At 40.5% G+C, this 23812-nt stretch overlaps 1 protein-coding gene across 8 annotated transcripts in view; it reads left to right on the forward strand.

Moving 5' to 3' along the window:
* Window positions 1-23812, forward strand: part of LOC133638554 (probable E3 ubiquitin-protein ligase HERC1) — a 122101-nt gene that overhangs the window by 84548 nt on the left and 13741 nt on the right. For 5 of the 8 annotated variants that reach the window (XM_062031291.1, XM_062031296.1, XM_062031292.1 and 2 more), the window contains 34 exons: window positions 1105-1318; window positions 1516-1685; window positions 1978-2061; window positions 2820-3006; window positions 3096-3223; window positions 4299-4498; window positions 4657-4910; window positions 5038-5084; window positions 5152-5346; window positions 5410-5575; window positions 5652-5886; window positions 7773-7998; window positions 8076-8350; window positions 8424-8551; window positions 8868-8998; window positions 11147-11374; window positions 11450-11577; window positions 11663-11862; window positions 11927-12029; window positions 12095-12223; window positions 12301-12399; window positions 14122-14295; window positions 14381-14662; window positions 14737-14802; window positions 15808-15933; window positions 16008-16146; window positions 16912-17093; window positions 17169-17324; window positions 19283-19405; window positions 19485-19587; window positions 19674-19843; window positions 20881-21016; window positions 21083-21252; window positions 21555-21724. In XM_062031291.1, the coding sequence (XP_061887275.1) occupies window positions 1105-1318; window positions 1516-1685; window positions 1978-2061; window positions 2820-3006; window positions 3096-3223; window positions 4299-4498; window positions 4657-4910; window positions 5038-5084; window positions 5152-5346; window positions 5410-5575; window positions 5652-5886; window positions 7773-7998; window positions 8076-8350; window positions 8424-8551; window positions 8868-8998; window positions 11147-11374; window positions 11450-11577; window positions 11663-11862; window positions 11927-12029; window positions 12095-12223; window positions 12301-12399; window positions 14122-14295; window positions 14381-14662; window positions 14737-14802; window positions 15808-15933; window positions 16008-16146; window positions 16912-17093; window positions 17169-17324; window positions 19283-19405; window positions 19485-19587; window positions 19674-19843; window positions 20881-21016; window positions 21083-21252; window positions 21555-21724 (5524 nt within the window). The remainder of the gene's footprint in view (window positions 1-1104; window positions 1319-1515; window positions 1686-1977; window positions 2062-2819; window positions 3007-3095; window positions 3224-4298; window positions 4499-4656; window positions 4911-5037; window positions 5085-5151; window positions 5347-5409; window positions 5576-5651; window positions 5887-7772; window positions 7999-8075; window positions 8351-8423; window positions 8552-8867; window positions 8999-11146; window positions 11375-11449; window positions 11578-11662; window positions 11863-11926; window positions 12030-12094; window positions 12224-12300; window positions 12400-14121; window positions 14296-14380; window positions 14663-14736; window positions 14803-15807; window positions 15934-16007; window positions 16147-16911; window positions 17094-17168; window positions 17325-19282; window positions 19406-19484; window positions 19588-19673; window positions 19844-20880; window positions 21017-21082; window positions 21253-21554; window positions 21725-23812) is intronic. The other 3 variants (XM_062031295.1, XM_062031294.1, XM_062031297.1) reach the window with 3 other exon arrangements.

Here is a 23812-nt window from a genome sequence, read left to right on the forward strand (position 1 = left end):
CTTATATTTAGGTCTATATATAGTACTGAAAAAAAAGCTGTGACACAGAGACCCACTTTAAAATGTATCTCAAAAGGCAAATTCGGGACCCGGTCATCTGAAATGTATGGCGGTCTTATATTTGCGCAATTTTCCAGTCAATACGGTACTTAAAAAAGCTGTGACACACAGACAACCCTTAAAAATGTGGCTCATAACAAGTTAGCAATCGGCGCGTCTTCATTTGTCTCAGTACGGTACAAAACAATCCTGTGACACAAACTCACTTGACAAATGTGAATCAAAGGGGAAGGTAGCAATTCAGAGCCATCTTATATTTGGGTTATTTTTGTGGTTAATTTGGTCATCAGAATAAGCTGTGACACAGAGATTAGCTTGAAAAATGTGACTCAAAGGATAAGTTAGCTATAAGGTTGTCTTACATGTGTGTCAAAATTGTACGAAAAAAAGAACACTTGGCAATTGAGTCGTGTTATGGTTGTGTCAGTACGGTTAAAAAAAAATCCTCTGACACACAAACTCACTTGAAAAATGTGATTTAATAGGGTAGTTAGCAAATCAGGTCGTCCTGTATTTGGGTTGATATTGTACTGGAAAAAAGCTGTGACACATACCGCAAAAATGTGTCTCAAAAGGCAAATTAGTGAAAATTCAAGCAGTCTTATATTAGGGTTTTTTTCCGGTAATGCGTTACTTAATAAAGCAGTGACACAAAGGCTCCCTTAAAAATTTGACTCAAAGGTCAAGTTAGCAATCAGGTCGTCTGACATTTGTGTCAAAACTGTACAAAAAAAACCCCTGTGACAAAGAGACTTGATGGAAACATTTTACTCAGAGGGTAAATTGTCGTGTTGTCTTATATTTGGATCAATACAGTCCTGAAAAAAGAGCCGTGGCACAGAGACCCTCTTGAAATTTGGGTGTCAAAAGGCAAATTATTGATCGGGTCATCAAAAATTCAAGCTGTCTTATATTCGGGTTCTTTTCCAGTTAATACGGTACTTAAAGAAACCTGTAACACAAAGCCCCCCCCCCCTGAAAATGTGGCTGATATAACAAGTTAGGGATCTCAGCGTTGAAACCTTGTTTCCTTTGCTTTTCCAGAACCGGGCCTCCACTCGACCTCTCAGCCCATTTCCAAGTCGTCAAGCTCTGTCTCCTTGTACAGTGTCGGCTCGGAAGGCACCGCCATCTTCGGACAGTCCAACAGAGCCTCCGCTTCGTCCTCTAACACCGAACTGGCCTCGTCGCTCCCGACCAACCTGCAGGCGGACGGTCACGAGCACTTCAACCCTTTCCTCCCCATCAGCCTCCTTCAGTAAGTACAATGGTTGGAGAATTGTAAAACAATATTAGTAGTAGTATTAGATGTATTGATATACGTAAACATTACATATCACGGTTATCGTGACCAAAATGATTATCGGTTATCGCGGTATATGTTAATTTTAAAGGTAATTCTGCACAATCAAACTGTAGTGTCTCTAATATGATATGAATCCTGGCTTCCTTCAGGCACATGGTGCTAACTCGCTTCCCCACGCTGACCGGCCTGGTTAGTGCCGCGCCTGTGCTGCATCCTTGCTTCAGCCTGGCCAGCTCGGCCTCCTGCGACGCCTTCAGTGAGCAGCAAACTAGCTTCATGGAGCCGGGTCCTTGCAGCACGCAGGCCAGAAGCAGCCTGGGTAAGGACTAGCGCAAAGTCAGCATGTACTGTACAAGCTTATTTAACTGTGTGTGTCATCCATGATCCAGCATGTTTTGTAACACTAACCCACACTGTTACATTACGATAATCCTTTACATGCATGACACAAGTTATGTGCTTTGTATGGCGTCATCATTTTTCCATCAAGTTTGAACTTCATGCACAGGAATTGTATATTCAACTATATACTCCCCTATATTAAACTATGGGGTTATTTTTTTTTCTGTTTTTTTGTGTTGTGCACTTTTTCTTTTCTCCTCAACCACCAGAGCGGACACAAATGTTTGTCACCAGTCGCTTGCTAGAAATGGGATTCTCTATGAGACATATCTACTGCGCCATGGAGGCAGCAGGTACTGCTTTGTCACGTCCAAAAATGTTTGCTTCTTCATGTGCTTTGTAATGTCAATATTTCATCCTTCACTTGTTTGCAGCCTTTTTGGCAAGTATTATTTAAGCTGGGTGCAAAATGCCTTTTGTTTTACACTCACTAGCCATGGCAAAATAATGGGCTCCCTGCATCAACAATAGTTAAATAAATATTTCCCATTTTAACTGCATTCCATTAAATGTTTGATAAGTGGGCAGGTATGAGTGCATTTTGCTATATTTTAATAAAAATAAATACTGTACTTTAATCAATTAAAAAAATGGGAGGGGGAATTTTTTCAATTCTTTTGTTTGATTTTTCACTAAAATATTCCAAATTCCTCATGCAGTTGTAAAATCCAATGCTAATTTTTGATGCAGATGTACCCAAAGAAACCATCCTATGTGCATTTTTTCAATATTTAAATGAAGATCATTTGGATTGGTGCATTAAAAAAAAAGCTAATTTAGAAAAGTATTTTCATGCGGTGGAGATATTTTTTTCAAATGTTTTTGATAACCTTGATTTTCACAAAATACTGCATATGATTTTCTTAAAAAAAAAGGTTTTCTCATGCATGCCAGCATTCATTATTTTAGTACAGTAAAAATACTAATGCGTTAACCTACTGTATTGCATCAATGCATTAATAATACGCTGTAAATAGCAGGTATAGTATATAAACATGTACTTGTTATACAGACATATTGTTTTTCTATTAAATAACTATTTGATCCACAGATGTAGCAGGTGACCTGGACTCTCAGACTATCGAGGTGTTAGCCAGCTGGATGTTGGAGCACCCCCTGACTGAGGAACAGCAGACTACCGAGTCCAACAGGCAGGACGGCGAGCCCGACACGCCCTCCTCTGATGGACCCGAGACAGTGCAGTGCCCTGAACGCCCCGCCAGCCAACCCAGCGAGAGGTTGGTGATTTACGCTGCTTTTGACTTTTTTGTACTAAACCCTACTAGTTTAATGTGATCAATACAGACTTTAATTTTTTTGTTCATAGCTTGCTACCAGGTCTTGACTGGATAGAGAGAGAGAACTTCCTTGATGTCCATCTGACAAGGAACAGACCACCTCCAGCGAGGCGACGGCGTTCTGGTCCGACTCAGAGGACATCTTTTCGGAGGGCAGGTCAGATCAAATATTGTTGGTCAATTTTTTTATTTAAAAACAACAAAAAAGATCAGTCCTGAAGCTTATGGCAAGGGAGTCAACCAGCTGAGGGAACATTTGTTTCAGGCCCGACTAGTTCACAGCCTAAATAGGAACATTGAAGTTTGGTGTAGACCATTTGAACTACAACAACAAACAACCAGCAGGGATCACCTCAAATTGACTGCCGCTTTAAAAATCACTGAAATACATTAAACAGAAGGAAAATACATTGTGTATGGCTTAGGAGCAATTCAAACCCTACTGGTTAATGCCTAAAAAGAGTGTTACAGAAATTAAAAGATTATGTAAACTGAACTACCATAGGTAACAGCAAGCAGACAAACAATTCAGACCCTACTAGTTTACTGCTAAACAGGCTACATTAGAAATAAAAACAGAACAGAGGAGAACAAAGATTGGAATGGCCTTTTTTTTTTAAACTACCTGGTACAAACTAGGAGAGATCATAACAATTTCAGACCCTACTAGTTTAATACCTAAATAGGCTACTATAGAAATAAAATCAGATCATCCAACAGGAGGTGAGAAAAGTTTGGAATAGTCCTTTTTTTAACTACTAGGTACCAAACAGCAGAGATCAAATCAATTTCAAACCCTACTTGTTGACTGCCTAAATAGGATACAATAGAAAAAAAAAAACAGAACGTCAAACAGGAGGAAAACAAAGTTTAGAATGGACCCTTTTTAACTAATAGGTAAAAACTAGCAGAGATCACATCAATTTCAGACACTACTATTTTACTACCTAAATAGGCTACTATAGAAATGTCAAACTGGAGATGAGCAAAGTTTGGAATGGTCATTTGTTTAACGACAAGGTACAAACCACCAAAGATCACCACATATTCAGACCCTATTAGTTGACTGCCTTAATAGGATACTACAGAAATAAAAACAAACAAGAGCAAAACCACAAAAAGCGCACACCAAATCAGGCCCTACGAGTGTACTGCCAAAAAGTAGGCCGACTTGTTTACGTTTTACCCGTTTTCCATTAACCCCCATTGTTTGTTCATTCATCCTTTTTCAGATTTACCGTCGCCTAACCCCGTCCGGCAGCTGTACCAGCAGAACACAGGCGATTGGCCGGAGTATGTGGAGTTTCATCCCTTCTCTGCCGAGGAGGAGTCTGAGCTGGGCTACATGGACGACGTCTACCACGAGGAGACATATGAGGACCTGCTCACTCCTTTCTTCAGCCTTGAAAGAGAAACGCTTCACATTGTAGAGGTGACACATTAGCCTTTTACAGACAAATTACCGAATACGGAGGGTCACTTTGGTTCATTTTCTAGTGTAAGGATGCTAAAAAACCTAAAACATTGAGATATTTGCAAATAATGTATTTAATAATAATTTTAACATGAAGTTATGTATGTGTTCTTTAGAGCGGAGAGGAACACAGTCAGATGGTGAAATGCGAGCTGTGCAGCACCCTTACCCTGCAGTTCAACAACCACATCAAGCGCCGCCATCCAGGTTGTGGCCAGAGCGCCGCACGCAAGGGTTACGACAGCACGGGGGCCTACGTGGACGTGTGGTTCAAAGGGGAGTGCGGGTCCAACTTCCCCTTCTACCTCCTTTGTACTTCCTGCAGGGAGAAGTATCTTGCTGCGAACGTGAGCGGTCTAAGGAATGAAAGGTAGAGGAGACAGATTGGGAACTGTATTGATAGCTACAGACCTTTTTTTTTTTTTTACATAACTAAGTACATAAGCACCAGGCGTCAACTATAGGCAAGATTTTGAATGTAATATTTTTGATTGTAGGATAAAAGCCAGTGATTTGATTGGCCAGTTGGACAGCACTTCTGATGGTGAGCAAGGCTACTTACATTTAAAGATATTTTGCAGACATTGTTTTAATTATGTTTGTTTGCTCAGATGATTGGGAAATGAACCACCAAGACCAGTGTGATGCAGACAGACTGACAGGCCTGGAGGACTTTGGGCTCCTGCTAAGACCTCTGGGTCTGACTGAAAAGAAGCTGGTGCCCGACCCCATCGCCTTTACTGAGCCTGATCCACTTGGAGCTCTGGTTTATTGCACGACTGATCCTCTGAAGGCTGTCCCTAAAGGTATTCATTTGCCGACATCTCTTGAATGTATCAATAAAACCCACTGTTTGTTTCCATCACTAGGGGATGCTGTGGTCGAGCAGAAGATCTCCCTGAGCCTCGGGCAGCAGGCGATGTCTCTGAGGGACTCTCATGACCGACTCAAAGCACTAAGAAGAGTCACTTCCACAGCTCAGATCCTGCTGGCGTACAGCATGGTGATGCGAGCCTTATCTCAAACCGCTTGCAGGTGCATGCCTCACATACATGTAAACCTTTTTTCTTGTTTTCATGGCAACCATCACTTATTTTGTCCTGCTTTCCAGCCCATCTAGCGGACTGGAGTCTCTTGGCCTGGCAGACATCCGCATCTTGGTGCGTCTGATGACGCTCGCCGCAGCAGGCAGGGCTCACACTTGTGTGGACAGACGGTCCGCAGGCAAGGGGCTGGTCTCTGAGCACAGCAGCTCCAGCTGCCTCAGCTTCTTGACCTCAGCCATCGGCAGCGTTGTGTCGCGCAGCGCCACCGCCTACAGACAGCTGGTGGAGATATGTACTCAGGTTAGTTCACTTTTGACTGACAATTTAATTGTACTTGCATTACATCGTAAGTGCTGCACATCTTTAAACATTAGAAGCACGATGGATGTCTTTGCTTAGTGGCAGGGAGTGCAACTCATCTAGGCCTGATTAGATTGCTGACTAAACGGGCTGCAACATGGAATATCTCTACAGTACAGCTCCCACTAGTGGAAAGTCATTAAAGACAGTAACCAGTGCCTCAACTTACAAGATGAATTGGTTCTTAAATCAAAACACTTTGTATCTCAAATCAACATTGTCTATTTGTATGCATTGAAATAAATTTGATTGATTGCCAAAAAAAATAATAACAATTTTACATGTAATATGCCTTTTTAGATTTGAAATATTGTATGCAAACAATATAATAGAATGCACTGCTAGCAATTACAGTAGTTTTATGAAGTGATGTAATTATATTGCACAGCATTTACCTTGGAGAGTGGACTTCTTTTTTTTTTTTTCTTTTTTTTTTTCTACAGTATCTCCTTACAGCTTCTTCTCTGTCAAACACACTGTCAGTAGCTTCTCCATATATTTTCATGGATAAATGTCTGCTGTTTGGATAATGTTCAAACATTCTTGTCTGGCGTTAATCATTCTGCTTCAGTATGGAGCAGACTAGTACTCATATAGTCAAATTGTTTCACCAATGATTTTGAAGTTTTCTTTCTTTAATTCAGTGAATATTTAAGTAAAGTCAATCACCAGCGATAAGCTAGTGCTCGCGAGTAAGACCAGATATTTTGGGCCGATTTTACGGGGTTCACTGTGGCATCTGGTAGAGCAAATAAGGGCAGGGATGTTTGTAACAAAAAATTTTGCCTGCAAACTTAAAGCATAATTAGCCGAGATCCAGCTTTTATCTTAAAACACTTTAGTTAGGTCACTCTTACATTGCAGTAGCACTGTAGTAAAAATTGTGAAGATGTTAGCTTCGAGCTTCACGTTTTTCTAATGATTAAAAATACTATGAAAAAGTTCAAAATGTATGATTTGTGTTATACATTATTTTCATTTATGTCATGATTGATTGTTAGAAAAACAGTCCCAAATGTTTTTGTTTCAAGGATTGAAAAAGAAAACGAGGGCACTCTTAACTGTCTTTTTAAATGACCTTGAATCTACTGTATTGGTAATAATAATTCAGTAAAGTCATGTTTACTTGTAAGCAAAATCAATAATCAATTTTGTAATACTAATTTTTTTTAAAGCTAATGAAATGAACATAATTAATAAAATAATTGGTTAAAATTAAAACAAAATAAATAGAATAAGTATATTAACAATTTAATTTGTGATGGCCTTATTTTATGTGACCTGTTTTAAAAATAATTAAATTATATTATGTTAGATTTTTGGGAAACTTCAGATTCAATTATCCATGTATTTATCTGGTTCAAAAATAATACTGTGCATTAAATATAAAAACTATCTAAATAAATTAATAATTACATTTAAAAATATATATATATTTTTTTTAGGATACAATTGTGTAGATACAATGTACATTAATAAGCTAGTTCCAAAATAAGAACATTATATGAATGTTTCAATTGAATAAATAAAATGAATGTAAATTGGTAAACATAAATAAATACTATCTAAAATTATAAGAAGAAATTGAATTAGTTCAATGGAATCTAATTATATACATATAATTCACTTCCATCATGTTTTATGGTCAGATCAATATTCCAATAATAAAAATGTTAATGAATAAAAAAAATTAAATAGCAAATAAACAGTACAATTAAAACTCAAAGTAAATTTTCCTTTGAATAATACAATAGTATCATTCAAAAAGATGGGGGTTTGTCAATAAAACATTTTTTAATCTTTTTAATGATTATTGCTTCTTGTAGGATCTGATGGCAGCAGCTACAGGACTGATGAATGGAGGATCCAGCGATGCGCAGCAAAGAGCTTGCCTGACATCCAGCGTGACAACCCCTGCGGCAGCAGCCCAGCAGCAGAGGGACTGCAGCGACCAACTGGCATCTTTCCTGGTCACGCAAAGTCTGGTAGCCTTGCTCACTGAGAATGGGGCTCACTGCCATGTCGCCGAGAAGCCTGACTACGAGGCTCACGGTCAGCATAATACCAAAACATTTTAAACTATAACTTACTCACTACATTCACCACACCCATGGATCTTTTTCATCAAGATGCAGGGCACCAAGGACTGTGTTCCACCTTACCCACAGGCCCTTCCCCTCACCGAGGATCCAAAGTGGGACCTCTCGAGCTGGCTAACGCTTTGGCGGCGTGTGTCCTGTCTGCCATGTTGAACAGCCATCACCGCCAGTGGGCAGCACGGCGACTGGTGCAGGCTTTAGCGGTGACGGGGCGGGACAGTCCCGGGCGGGCCCAGAGCTACAGCGACCTTGCTGGGGACCTGCGGAAGTGTCCCGTCAAAAGGCTGGAAGGACATTATAATAAAGTAAGAGTGATATATTTTATTTTTATGTTTATAAACAACTCCTAATAGCTTTTTTCTGTTTGTTATTTTTAAGACGGCAACTTGTTTTTGGAACAGCGAGCAAAGTTTGCTGGCTACATGCTCTCAGGATAAAGTGGTGCAGCTGTGGAGCATCAGTGAAAACAATGCACAGTTGCACACTACCTTCTCCTGCATAACAAGGTATGTTTTGACCATAAGAAAAGTAACAAACTCCTGTATTGACCAAATAAAAGATTTTTTCCCTGATAAAAAAAGCAGTTTTATATTTGGGGTCTTGAATTTACACATGCAAATCAAAAAGTGGTACTTTTGACTTCTCCCTATGCAAATCAAAGCTTTTTTTCCCGTCGCTTCCACACACACAAACACACACACACACACACACACACACACACACACACACACACACACGCACACACACACACACACACAAGTAACCAGGAGAGACGCAGTCGTGGCTCACTGGAATAAATCTCCGTCTTTTTGTCCTCTACAGTAAAACAGACAGAACAAGCTCTGAGAGCAGAAGAGGCCGATGTCATCACATGTCGCCTGTGTACTGGAGCACAGGCGGCGACTTCCTGGCGGCTCCGGAGAATAAACACGTCACCATCATGAACATCAGAGGTAAACTAGTGTCGTATCGTATATTCCTTGAATATAACTCTCATTTCCTTTCATGACTTAAGAATGTCAGCTAATCAGACGTGTCAAAAACGATGCCTGAAGATAAATACCTAGAAATGCATTTATAAGTGACCACAATGTATCCCACAAGTCATCCTCCATTTGTTTATGATACCGCACTCGAACAATAGAACGGGGCCAAATAAGAATTTGATTAATAAAGTTTAACATCAACAATAAACAAATGTAATTGATTTGTTGTTTGTTATTGTCTTTATAGTACAGTCGTCCCTCGCCACATCAGGCTTCAAATATTGCAGATTCACCACGTAGCAGATTTTATTGAGTTTTTTTAAGCAGATTCTACAACGTATTTGCCCTAAATTAGGCATTCTCAAGTATAAAAATGGCTAAGTGAACTAAAAATATAAATTCTACAGTAGTATTGGCCACCAGATGAGACCAAACCGATCAGATCACGCTGTGTAGTATCGTGGCCACTGATTGCCTTAGCTTCAGGCAGCGCTACTATTATGGATTAAAATAGTGTATTGGTGACTAAAAGGGGTTGTTTTATGTCTAGATGACTCACAATGTTGAAAAATGTATTTAGAAGATATTTAAGTTTTTTTATGCTCTATCTATTAAAATATCCCATCTATAATTACTTATTCTTACTTTAAGGAATGTCATGTCAGGAGCCAATTAACTGCCATAAACGAGGGATTACTCTCGTTTAAATCAAACAGTAACCTTTGAATAACTGAATTTTATCTAGAGAATAAAAAGGTGACAACCACATTTTAGCCCATCATGTATCTACCGATTGTGTATGATATCCAATTTAAGCTACAAAATAATTACGTTATTAATTATTGATTATAGGAATAACGCAAATCATGTAACAAAATACAATATATTGAAACAAACATAATAATCTAAATAAATGCATTTTCTTTGATACTGTATTTTAATGATTGTAAAGTAAAAAAACAAAAACGGCAGATAAAAAATGTAATCTGACAGTTGAGTCTGAAAAAATGGGATGTATACAATGTATCCCACCAGACATTCTCCAAAACACCTCATTGAAGAATCAGGTTGAAATAAATAAATAATAAAAATACATTTACAAATCCATAAAAATTATATTGAAAAAAGTTAATAAAATGTTGTAATTGTTGAGATTAAAAAAATACTTGTATAGAAAACTTCAGTTCTTTTCAATAGCATTGAATCGTTGTCTAAACTTTTCCACTAAGCCCCATACTGAAAAATCAAAAGATACAGAGATTATTTTTATATTTTTCATTTTCTAAACCAATGTAATAGTTAAAGTACCAATGATTGTCACACACACACACTAGCTATGGTGAAATTTGTCCTCTGCATTTGACCCATCCCCTTGTTTACCCCCTGGGAGGTGAGGGGAGCAGTGGGCAGCAGCTGTGCCGCGCCCGGGAATAATTTTTGGTGATTTAACCCCCAATCCGCCCTGAGATCGGTAGGTTGGAGTTCAAATCCCAGCCGAGTCATACCAAAGACTATAAAAATGGGACCCATTACCTCCCTGCTTGGCACTCAGCATCAAGGGTTGGAATTGGGGGTTAAATCACCAAAATGATTCCCGGGCGCGGCGCCGCTGCTGCCCACTGCTCCCCAAGGGGATGGGTCAAATGCAGAGGACAAATTTCACCACACCTAGTGTGTGTGTGACAATCATTGGTACTTTAACTTTAACTTTAACTTTAATTCCAACCCTTGATGCTGAGTGCCAAGCAGGGAGGTAATGGGTCCCATTTTTATAGTCTTTGGTATGACTCGGCTGGGGTTTTAACCCACGACCTACCGATCTCAGGGCGGACACTCTAACCACTAGGCCACTGAGTAGGTAATAATAATAAGGTGTATTATTTTTTTAAATACAAAAAAACAGCCTGCAAGTCAGCTTCGTATGATTATCATCAACATGTCAACGTTTTATTCCACTTATGTTTTTTTTTTTAGTAGTATTTTTAGAATGTGCCGCTGGTCATTAAAAAATTAGCTGCAGGTCACACTTTGGAAACCCCGTCCTAACATTATTATCATTTCACAATATATACATTTTTAAAGCTGTGGTGTCGCGACCTTGTGTCTTGTCTGCAGGGTCTCACTGTCACACAGAGGTTCAGTCATCCCGAGTCACGACGCTGTGTTGGGCTCCGGCCTTCAGCTTGTGGCTTCTGGAGCAGCCTGGCGCTTACAAGAGCAGACCTACCGAAAGCTTGCTGGTGGGGCGGCTGGACGGGTCCCTTAGCTGGCTGCGTGTCACCATGCAGGAGCTGGACTTGCTTGTAAAGACCACTGAGCTCACCCACTGCTACAGGACAGAGGGTAGGGAGCCACAAATGTATATTGTTTGTTTAATATCTGTAGGGAAAAACTTTTCTTTACGGTGGTCTTTCGTAGCTCCGCAATGTGTGGCCTGGCATGGTGAGGAAAAGCCATTTGCAGTCGGGTACCCCAGTGGAAAGATACTTTTGGCCACAACCGAGACATATGAAAATGAGCCATTGGTGGTGCTTCCTGTCCACCAGGTCTAGCTTCATTATAATTCACTCAATGATGACTTTGAGCAGTTAAAAAAAAAAAAAGGCTAAATTTTTTCAACTGTGCGCACAGGATGGTGTTACTTCCCTCAAATGGGATCCCACAGGGCACCTGCTGCTCTGTTTGGGCAGGTCAGAGGTTGTGAAGATTGTGGGACTCTCAGGGGGAGAATGGGTGACACTCCACTCCCTGGTGCATCCCTGCACCGTCAACATAGTTGAGTGGTGTCCACTTTCTGGCCGAGCCCCGGATCCCATGCTCATGATGGCTATGTAAGTTTGCGCCTTATTCTCCTTCTGATATATATTCTGTAACTCTTCGTTTTTTCCCTTCCAGAGGTTGTCAGAATGGCTCTGTGCATGTCTGGAAGTTGCCACAAGGGGGTGCTGCTGTACCTTTGTCCAGCTCCTTGAGGGAGTCGAGAAACGCCAATGTAAAGGTGGACCTGTGTTTTCTTCATCGTTTCAAAATACTGTTTAACAGCAGATTTTTTTGGTATTTCAGGAGAGTCCAACGTGCGTATTTGTTCTTCACGCTCACATTACCGCCGTGAAGTCGCTTTCATTTTGCCCCAGTGGGATGGCGTTGGTTTCTGGAGGCATAGGAGGGCTGCTCAACATCTGGTCCTTACAGGTTGGAGAACATCATTCACCTATTTGCAGTTAAACGATACATGTGGGAAATGTTCATGACACTGCATGAGCTTGCAGGATGGTTCAGTTCTACAGACCGTTACAGGCTTGGGCTCTGTCGTCAGCACCACCTGGATCCCAAAAATGGGTGTTGTCGTCTGCTTTGGGCGATCTAAGGTAATTTGGATCATTCATAACTTAGCTTCTTTAATTTTTCTTCCCGTTGTGCATAGCCGTGACTACCATTGAGGAGACGGAGGTCACGTCTTGGGTATTTTTTTTTAAGTGACAAAAAGAAGATGATATGACTGACTGCAAATCAACTTTGTGTGGGCTGTACATCATCATGCGGTAGATCATCCTCTCCCAATATACGATCTTAGGTCATGCCCAGCCCGCCACAACTCCAGACTTTTATTTTAAACATCCGATCCGAAATGTGCTGTCTACATAACGTTAACATTTAAATTATATTGACATCACAAATGTTGGTTTCACTAGAATGAAATTGATGTGAAACGTTGACATGTCAGTCAGGTGCCGCACCGCCCTAAACGCAGAACGAGCACAGTGCATAGCATAGTGCTTCGCTATCTTGAGGGGGTTGGGTTGGGGGCATTTTGTGTGAAGAAGTGCATGTTAAATGTAAATTATTTAATGACAAGCCGCTTCATATGAAATTTTACCCCAAACGTATTCCTGGACACGTCATATTCTCTCTTAGAATATGAAGACAAATTTCTCCAAATATCTCTCGTTGCACGCGTGACTAGGATTTGAAATACAAAGCAGTAGGTCCTTTGTTCAAATCCATATCAAGGTTGAAATGTTGTAAAGTTTTTAAACATATATTTTAACTATGCTAAAATTCAGCATGGTAATTAAAAAGTGAATTGATCACGGTAATGGTGCTGGGATACCTATGATTTCAGCCTTTCAAAGCTCCTCCTTGGACCATAATTTTTTGACCTCGGTACTTGTTTAATCCTGATTACGGCCCTGTCTTTGTGTAATGGCCAGTTGTCCCAATACTTTTACTAATTTAATGTACAGTGGAACGGTGTACAGTGGACACAACTGCAGTTTTTACCATAGGAAATAGTGGAAACAAAACACATCTGTTCCAGGGTCAAACTGTCACAATCATGGAGCCTTTTAAGTGTATAGGATATTTTTAAAATAATATTTTCAACACTCAATTGTCATGCAAAATGTTTATATTAACTGTTTTAGTAGGACAACAGAAAACATCTTTTGGAGGGATTTTGTGCCAAAATTAGATAAATAAAAAAATACTTGCCCCAAAAAATATAATACCGGTATTTATATAATATATTACTGAAAGCTGTAAAAACATGTATTAAACTCTGCACATTTTTAAAATTGTGTCATATAATCTGAAATTATTTTATTGAACTATTTGTTAATTTAATGACATTTTATTTTATGAGGGGGCAGTACATTGACAGCCTCCCTTCATTAGAGGTGTGGCTTGCATTGCAGTGCAACCAATCAGATCACCTCTTGATAGATGCCTTTTCACAATGAAATCTTTATCAAAGTGCATTTCATGACAATTTTCATGGTGCTTTTTAATGCACTGTGGCGTGATAATTAAAAAAGGTATTACCGGTAAATAAATGCAAAGGTCATGAAATAAAGACATTGATAAATATGTTTAAAATAATTACATTAGTTTATTTTTCCAAATATAATTATTAAATTGAAAATGTAAAAAATGACTTCACTATTTAATTGATTTACTTTAAATATGTGTTTCTTTTTATATGACATTTTTTATTTTGGCATAACAAAACTTAAACCACTAAAAAAAATAGGACTAAAACCACAATGCAGTCTAACTTTTAAGGAAAACCTTGTTACTCCCCCCCCATCTAGGATGTTTTGTTGATCTGCTGCACCCCAGACTGGATCAGTCAGAATCACGTGCTGGCTTCCTGCCGCATGGTCCTCAGAAGCCAGAACATCCTTGGTCTTCATCGGGCTCCTTGTTTGGCGGTGCTGCTGGAGAGGCTGCCCTTGCTGCTGCAGGAGCAGTACGCCTACGAGCGGGTCATTAACCATTATTACTTGACGGCATTCTGTATATTGCTCTGTGGTTTTGTGAGGAGAGGTGACTTTGCCCATCTTCATGCAGACCCACGTCGCTGCTGGTGACCAACTGGTTCACAGTGCCTTCCTGCAGAGCCTGGCCTCCCTGGCTGTCGGTTTGTCCTTAGAGCAACACCTGTGCCGGTACCCTTGTCCCCCGCATCACAACCCCAACGCCCGATCCTGCCCATCCGAATGGAGCTGGCTCGCCACCTACGCCACCACCGTGCGAAGTGCAGAGGCTATTGCCAGCGGCATCGTCTTCCCAGAATCCTTTGCGGTTCCAGAATTGGAGGAGCGGGATGGGTCTGAAATCTCAAAAGCCCTGGTAAATTACATTTATTGTGCAAAGGCGGAGATGTGAGTGAGATTATAATCGGAGGGACTTGTCCTGTCTTGTAGGACAACAGCAAGTGGAGCTTCAGGATGGACGAACAGCTGATGTCTTGGGCCACCACTCGCCCAGAGGTAAAGACTTGAACTGATTGTGGTTGTAGTACGAACCCTGGATTGAAAAAAATAAATAAGAATGAAACCTGTGTCATGGAAAGTGGACATGTTTTTCTATCAATCAATCAATCAAAGTTTACTTACATAGCCCTAAATCACGAGTGTCTCAAAGGGCTGCATTCTTGAACAAAATTATTTTTAAAATGGATGATAGTTTTCCATTGTTGTTGTTTTTTGTCTTCAAACTGTGTCTACCCTGTATTGTATATTCTAATCGGGATTAAATCATATTTTCTTCCACCTCCTCAAAGTAATTATATCAGAAATTGGATTGTCTTGGAATTATGGGTGTGTGGTTTACACAGATTTAGTAACACTTCTAATGGGACTCCAGGGATACATTTTATGAATGGGGTCTTTGTACGGCGTTGTTCCACTTCCCGAGGTTAGTGTCATGGAACTTTGTGTACGATCGATGGTTTGCGATTTTTTACATCTTTAAAAAACTTGTGTCAGAAGTAGGATGGATTATAATGAAATCTAGCTGCTATGCATCTGACTGCATTGCCAGACAACCTGACTCTTCTGTGAGAAGTGGGACGACTTGGTGAAATATCAGACCACCACCCCAGGAGGTCTGACTCTTTCGCACAGGCATTGGAAAGGTTTTTCAACTTGCATGGTTCCACTTCCTGAGGATAGTGTGAAGTCACGTTGTATACAATCCATGGGGTTCAAACTTCTTCATCTTTTTGGAAACTGGTGTCAGAAATGGGACAGACGGTTGAGTACCGACCAAAAAGCTTGGCTCTTTTGCACGTTTTCAAATCTGGATTGAAGTTTGCACTTGGCTCATCTTTGTGAAATTTGGTGTCAGAAAAGGGATCAATAGCAATTGGCTAGTTTTAGGAACCCTTGGGATAGCTGAACCCTGTCCAAGAGAATCCAGATATGGGTGAAGTATAATGATAAACAACTGAGTTTATAGTAAAATCTTAATGGTCTGTATCATATTTCCCTCAGGACTGGCAGCGGGGGGGCAAAAGTGAGGTGTACTTGTGGGGGAACGGACGCTACGGACAGCTAGCGGGAACGGGAAGCAATCCCATGACACCTACACTCGCGGCTGCTCTTCTGCAGACACAACAGGTACTGTAATTTCCTCATCGTACGCCGACACACCCTCAATGGCTCCCCTTTGCTTAATGCTTGTCCTTTTTCAGGTGGTTTGCGGTCAGAACTGTACTTTCTTGGTTCAGTCCAATGGGACTGTGCTAGCTTTAGGGGAAGGACAGTATGGCAGGCTGGGACAAGGGAACTCGGATGATCTCTATGTTCCCACTATAATTTGCGCTTTTCAGGGTAAGATCCTTATATCATTATGTCAAAGCCTCACCCTAATACAGTTGGCCACTATGTTATATTGCAACTATGGTACAATTTTAGTCTACTTTATACCTGCATTATCCTTTCCATCCTTACCCTTTCCATCATTTGTAACTGAGCTACTGTGTGGAACTATTTTCCTTGTGGATCAATAAAGCTTGTCTAAGTCGAAGTCTACTCGGGCTTCATCTAGTGTTAAGCCAAATAATCCCTTAATTAAATATAACACAGTGTTACTGTTCAAACTGTGTAATGTTACAGTGGCAAAAATTATTAAATATACTTGTTAAATAAAACATCTGGCTTTTTTTAATGAACATTCAGGCCTACTAGGCCACTGTATTTTAATGTTGGTCATTATAAATGATAATGATAAATGGGTTATACTTGTATAGCGCTTTTGTACCTTCAAGGTACTCAAAGCACTTTGACAGTATTTTTACATTTACCCATTCACACACACAATCACACACTGATGGCGGGAGCTGCCATGCAAGGCGCTAACCAGCAGCCATCAGAGGCAAAGGGTGAAGTGTCTTGCCCAAGGACACAACGGACGTGACTAGGAAGGTAGAAGGTGGGAATTGAACCCCAGTAACCAGCAACACCCCGATTGCTGGCACAGCCACTCTACCAACTTCGCCATTATGGTGGTACTTGGTGAAAAAAAGTGAACTAGTTAAGTAACGGAATGACCTTAGTCGTATATGAGGAATTACATAGAACTGTGTAACTGGTCAGGTTACGTGGTGACCCAACTGGTGACGTCCTGCGGCTCAGACGGACACTCCATGGCCCTGACGGAGACCGGGGAGGTCTTTAGCTGGGGGGACGGCGATTTCGGAAAACTGGGACACGGCAACACTGAAAGACAGAGAAGACCCAAACAAATAGAGGCCTTACAAGGAGAAGAGGTCATTCAGGTAGAGGTTGTTTTATAACACGGTGCCAGTGAAGTAGACGCATCATTATTAACGATTTTTCCTTACTCTTTAAAGCTTGCCTGTGGTTTCCGACATTCTGCCGTGGTGACGTCCGATGGGAAGCTGTTTACTTTTGGTAGCGGCGAATCTGGCCGTCTTGGTCAAAGGTCAACTTCCAACAAGGTGCTCCCTGAAAGGGTGGCTGCTTTGGAGGGATACCATGTTGGACAGGTAAGATTAACATGCACTGTTTTTTTGCTTCTAGAAGATGAATTATCGTATTGACATAAATATAAGACCACCCTGAATGTAAGACCCTGTTCAAAAGAGAATCTTCTAAAACAACCCTTAAAGGGGAACTGCACTTTTTTTTTAATTTTGCCAATCGTTCACATTCATAAAGAGAGACAAAACGACGGATGTACATTTTTTTAATGCATTCTATAAATGCGATCAAAAGTCTGCTTACAATGGAGCCTATAGGAGCCGTTTAATTCTGCTCATGAAGCCCTTAAAAAAACATCTGAACACCTCCATTAGGGTTTTATATACATGATGTAAGTATATATGTAATGTAGTAACGAGCACATTTATAATAACATTCACATATTTTGATCATTTTAAGCATATGTGGCGCATTCATTTCATAACGCATCACAACCTTTGGGTTTTTTTTTTTTCTTCATCACTGATTACTACTCACTGAAGACTTCATGAGAGCCAACAAACATAATAAAACATCACTTACTGTACCGTGTCTGCTGTCATTGGGATGCCGACTGCTGGGATGTTCATATATTCCTGTTTAGATGAAGAATGACCATAATCCTCATGAAGAAACAGGGGGGAGGGGGACCAAGCTTCTTTTTGTGTCGTTCTCACCATTTCTGGGCCTTAAATGGCTGTTAAAGTGTACCAACTTGTCGGAATACGTCCTCAGCCATCTACCTTCCAGGTGAGAGGCATGATTTATAATCTACAGTGGCGACCTGTCCTGGGTGTACCCCGCCTTCCACCCGAGTGCAGCTGGAATAGGCTCCAGCACCCCCGTGACCCCGAGAGGGACAAACGGTAGAAAATGGATGGATGGAATAAACTTTCAGGGAGCAAGGAAGCGAGGAAACGCCTCGCTAGTCGATCATGTCGAAATAGTACACAGGCTTGTTACACAGCGCCGCTATAGTTTGTCTGCGTTAGCGCATATATAAACATAATCACTAATACTTGGGTATTGTTCAAGTCACAAAATGTAAATGGAGTATTTTTGGCGCTTTGTGAATGGTTATTTATTGGATGTTATGGGCAGAATAAAGGACCTCTCAGTGGCTCCGCTGTAAGCGGCCTTTTATTTACGTTTATTTAATATTTAGAATGCATAAAAAAATCCATCCGTCGTCATGTCTTTCATAATGATTGTGAAAGATAGGCAAAATTCCCCAAAAAGTGCAGTTCCCCTTTTAAAAAGGGTTTTGGTCATGGGCACTGAATGCTACATGAAACAGTATTAAAAAATGCACCACATAGCAGAGGGCCCGTGTCAACACCCTGCTAGTTTTCCCCATGAACCTTTTAGACCCAAGGGTGTCCAAAGTGCGACCTAGGGGCCATTTGCGACCCGCCACTCTTTTTTTTTTATTGGCCCGTGACACATTCTGAAGACAAAATAAACACATCCAGGATTAAAGTCTTCCACAAAAAAAAGAACCGGCTCAAATCCTGCCCAAAATTGGACTTGAAAACCAAAATGTCCGACGACCTTTGCGCCTTTCTGTACTGTATATGGTCTTTGAGTATTTCCGTGCATCTTGTCACGATGAAAATGTGAACACATTTTTTGCACAATATGGTAAGTTTTCGAGTGTGCTAAAGCCCTCAAAAAGATTTTAAATGGTGGAATAATAATATTAGTAAAGGATTAGATCAGCCCTCACACTAACTTTCTTTGTTACTATGACATAAAACTGTTTTGTTCAGCTAGTTTAGCTTATATTTATTGACTTACATTTTCTTAATATTTTTAATGTACACCATATAACCTAATGGCTGTGGCATCCTTTAATTTTATGTATGCCTTTTCTGGAACATTTTGGACACCTCTGCTCTAGAACCGAAATATAAAATGAGCTGACTGTTTACTTAGCAAAAATAAGATCTCAGTACGGTTACACAAAATCAACGCTCTTTCTCAGGTCTCCTGTGGTCTCAACCACACTTTGGTCTTGTCTGCGGACGGCACGATTGTGTGGGCGTTTGGAGATGGGGATTACGGTAAATTGGGGACTGGTTCCTCAACAGCAAAATACTATCCTCAGGTATGTCAACTTGTTTTGATTACCTTATTATGGAACAAGAGTGGGACATATCGATAGATTTTTTTTTTTTAATCTTTAGAAAGTGGAGCAGCTTTGCAATAAAGGCATCAAGAAGGTCAGCTGTGGAACACAATTCTCTGTTGTCTTGGCCTGTGATGGACACGTGTACACATTTGGACAGGGTACATTTAGAATGTCAAATCTAGTCCTATGCAACACATTTGAGTTGAGATGTTGTTGTATAATACTCCTCTGCTCTTCCAACCAGAGCGTCTGATTGGCCTTCCAGACTCCATGCTCAAGAACAGGTCATGTCCTCAGGTGGTTCCCGCACTGGACGGGCTCTTCATAGAGGACGTGACCCTGGGCTGTGAACACGTCCTCGCCTTGTCCTCCACTGGGGAGGTCTACGCCTGGGGGTGTAATAGTGACGGACAGGTAACCTCTACGACCACACTTTTGTCTTCATTACCTTTTTGCACAATGATAGATAACCAACTATACATACATTTAGCTAATTAAAAGGGAACAACTAATACAAAAGTATTCCGTATTAAAATGAGTGTTACTTTGCGATATTATATTTTTTATTAAATTGTTCTTTTTTTCCATGAATACATTTTGTTTAGCTACCCCCCCAGGAAAATGGGTGGATAATTGTATATATTTTATTTAACCCAGTCGGACTGCCTCTATCAGTAATGTTACAATTTTCCAGGCCAACAAAGCAAAAAGAAAGCGCTCAAAAACACAGTAAGGCTCTACTTTTCAAAATACGCTAGCTCGAGGCTAATTGGATTTGCGAAACACATGCTACCGTTTAGCATTAGCAACTTGTTGTGGCGTTTTTAATGCCTGCAATATTAATAATTAAAGCTACAACCAAATATGTATGTTGCAATGAGACAGCTGGTGTGTAATAAATACAATACTTACAGTATAAACACTTTGTAGGACTCAACCAATGAAAAAGCTTGTGCATTCAACTTAAAGGCAAAGACTACTTCCTAGCTATGGCAACAAACCCTAGTCTATACACTCCTGCCATCTAACATTTTGGAATTGCAACTGCATGTAAAGTCTACTATAAAATGTTACAGTACAGTACTTGCAAATGAGATACAGAAGTGAAAGACAACTGGGCAGCACAGCTCAGTGTTAAATGTTGAATAAAAAATGTTTTTTGTTTTTTTAATTAACATTTATTAACACATATGAACACACATAAGTATCAAAAATGTATACTTTTCAGTACCGGTATCGATTCCCAGCTACCAAGAATTGGTACTATATTATTTCAAAGGTGAACGATACCCAATCCAAAGTTATTTTATGTCCTTTTTACTTAGTTTCATATTCATACAGGACATTTCCTTTAGAAAGTCCTATTCTAAATGGATTATTGAACTCCCAACAGAGACTTTTGCTCATGATCGCCCATCCGATCACTTCAACGTCCTCTTTGTGTGTTCCAGCTGGGTCTCGGCCATTCTAACCCGGTGAAGGAGCCCACTGTCGTGACAGTCCTCCAGGGGAAGAACATCAGACAGATCTCTGCAGGACGATGCCACAGCTCAGCATGGACCACGCCCACCTCTGTTAAAACTTCAGGTTCTTGCATATTACTGCAGTTAAAATAGACACACTTTGATGATACTAATCATTGATTATCTGTAGGTGGCTCTGGAAATGTCCAGCTTGGTCTTCCGCAGTCTGTCCCTCCCCAGTACAACACTTTGAAAGGCTGCAGCCCTGATGTGCTTTGCATGCGCCTGAGGGTGCTCTACCACTTCTCAGATCTGATGTACAAGTCATGGAGGCTGCTTAACCTTGACGCCAAGAATCCGGTAATCACATTTGGAGTGCATGAGGAAGTGGATAAGGAAACCATACCGTAGCTCTCATTAATTAACAAGTATATTGCATAGCACGTTAGAAAGTAAACCATAGTTTTAATAGCGATAAGGAGCTCAGCCAGAATTGATAAGTTGATTGTAAACAGTATGACAAATTACACGTAGGAGACTGACACATGAGCGCATGCAGAGGTAGATAAAGACAATGCAACATGTCAACATGTTGCACTTCTCTTAGTCTTGGCGTGTTCCTCATTCCTGTTTTCTTTGTCTCCACGTTCATCAATGTCTAGGTGTCCACCTCAAGATACAATTCAGGCACGGCAGCCATTGTCCGTGGCGAGCTCAGAGGCCTCCTGTCACCAAAAGTCAACACTCTCCCTCTCGTACGCTCCATTGGGAGAACCATGACTCAGGGCAAAACATATGGCCCACAAATCACTGTGAAGCGCATTTCTACCAAGTACGTCATTGATTGTTGATCGGTGTAATGTCTAGAGCAGGGCTATTCAACATGCAAAAATCCGACCCGGGAATGACACCATACCTGCCTTCCAGTTCAGTTCAAAACTTGGAAGACAAACCATTTTTACAGCAAATTCCTAAAACCACTAGAGTACTCCTGTTGCATAGAGGATCTTGGGCCACTGTAGAAAACACATCAGCAGATCCTTGAATTGACATTTAAAGGCCTACTGAAATGATTTTTTTTTTAAATTTAAACGGGAATAGCAGATCCATTCTATGTGTCATACTTAATCATTTCGCGATATTGCCATATTTTTGCTGAAAGGATTTAGTAGAGAAAATCAACAATAAAGTTCACAACTTTTGCTCGCTGATAAAAAAAGCCTTGCCTGTACCGGAAGTAGCGTGACGTCACAGGAGGTAATATTCCTCACAATTTTCCTTTGTTTACAATGGAGCGAGAGAGATTCGGACCGAGAAAGCGATGATTACCCCATTAATTTGAGCGAGGATGAAAGATTCGTAGATGAGGAACGTTACAGTGAAGGACTAGAGAGGCAGTGATGGACATATCTTTTTTCGCCTTGACCGTAACTTAGGTACAAGCTGGCTCATTGGATTCCACACTCTCTCCTTTTTCTATTGTGGATCATGGATTTGTATTTTAAACCACCTCGGATACTATATCCTCTTGAAAATGAGAGTCGAGCACTCGAAATGGACATTTAAAGTGACTTTTATCTCCACGACAATACATCGGTGACACACTTAGCTACTGAGCTAACGTGATAGCATCGTTCTCAAATGAAGATAGAAACAAAAGAAATAAACCCCTGACTGGAAGGATAGACAGAAGATCAACAATACTATTAAACCATGTACATGTAACTACACGGTTACATCAACAGCCGTGCTCACCTGCGTTCCAGCGATCGACGGCGCGACGAATGACACCCATCATCGACGAACCTCTGTAGCATGAGCTAACGTGATAGCATCTGTCTCAAATGCAAATAGAAACAAAATAAATCAATCCCTGACTGGAAGGATAGACAGAAGATCAACAATACTATTAAACCATGTACATGTAACTACACGGTTAAAAATTCTCAGCCTGGTAAGGCTTAACAATGCTGTTGCTAACGACGCTAAGGCTAATTTAGCAACTTAGCAACCGGACCTCACAGAACTATGATAAAAACATTAGCGCTCCACCTACGCCAGCCAGCCCTCATCTTCCCATCAACAGCCGTGCTCACCTGCGTTCCAGCGATCGACGGCGCGACAAAGGACTTCATCTGTAGGTTTGGCAGCTAGGCGTCTGCTAAGTAAGTAGTCCTTGTTGTGTTGCTGTAAGTATTGTACTTAGCCGCTAATACATCGATCGATCCATCCTACATCGTTGTTCTTTGCAGCCTCCATTGTTCATTAAACAAATTGCAAAAGATTCACCAACACAGATGTCCAGAATACTGTGGAATTTTGTCGAAGAAAACAAGAGGTTTTTGTATCGGGTCCGATGGGGTCCAACCACTTCCGTGGATTTTGTGACGTCACGCGCATAAGTCATATCCAGGCCTGGCCCTAACCAATGTGGCGCCCTAGGCAAGATTTTAGGTGGCGCCCCCCCACATTGGCAGTGAAGTGTATATACTCACAAGAAACCGAATAGTTTTGTCTTTGACCTTTTTATTTTTACTTAAAGCAAATTAACATATTATATGAGAATGTTATGTTATGATTATCTTTAACCGAATCACAGCAGTGCTCAAATTAAAAAACAGCATTCCCTCTCATATGATATTGCTTAATTAACATTAATGATGTGCACTTTAACATCTAGGCTTACAACTATACCTAATATATACAGGGGTGGAAAAGTGACTATTACCTGCAGGGCAAACATTAGCTAACCAGAAGGCAATAATAATGCAAACATTAGCTAACCAGAAGGCAATAATAATGTAAACAAAAAACACCTGCTTAAAAGATCTAATACAAATGTACCTGAGGAATGTAAGGTGGGAGTACTGTAATTACCTAACGTTACATTATTATTTTCCATAACAATTTAGCCCCCTCC

Source organism: Entelurus aequoreus, linkage group LG21 (assembly GCF_033978785.1).
Source record: "Entelurus aequoreus isolate RoL-2023_Sb linkage group LG21, RoL_Eaeq_v1.1, whole genome shotgun sequence".
Lineage (NCBI taxonomy): Eukaryota > Metazoa > Chordata > Actinopteri > Syngnathiformes > Syngnathidae > Entelurus > Entelurus aequoreus.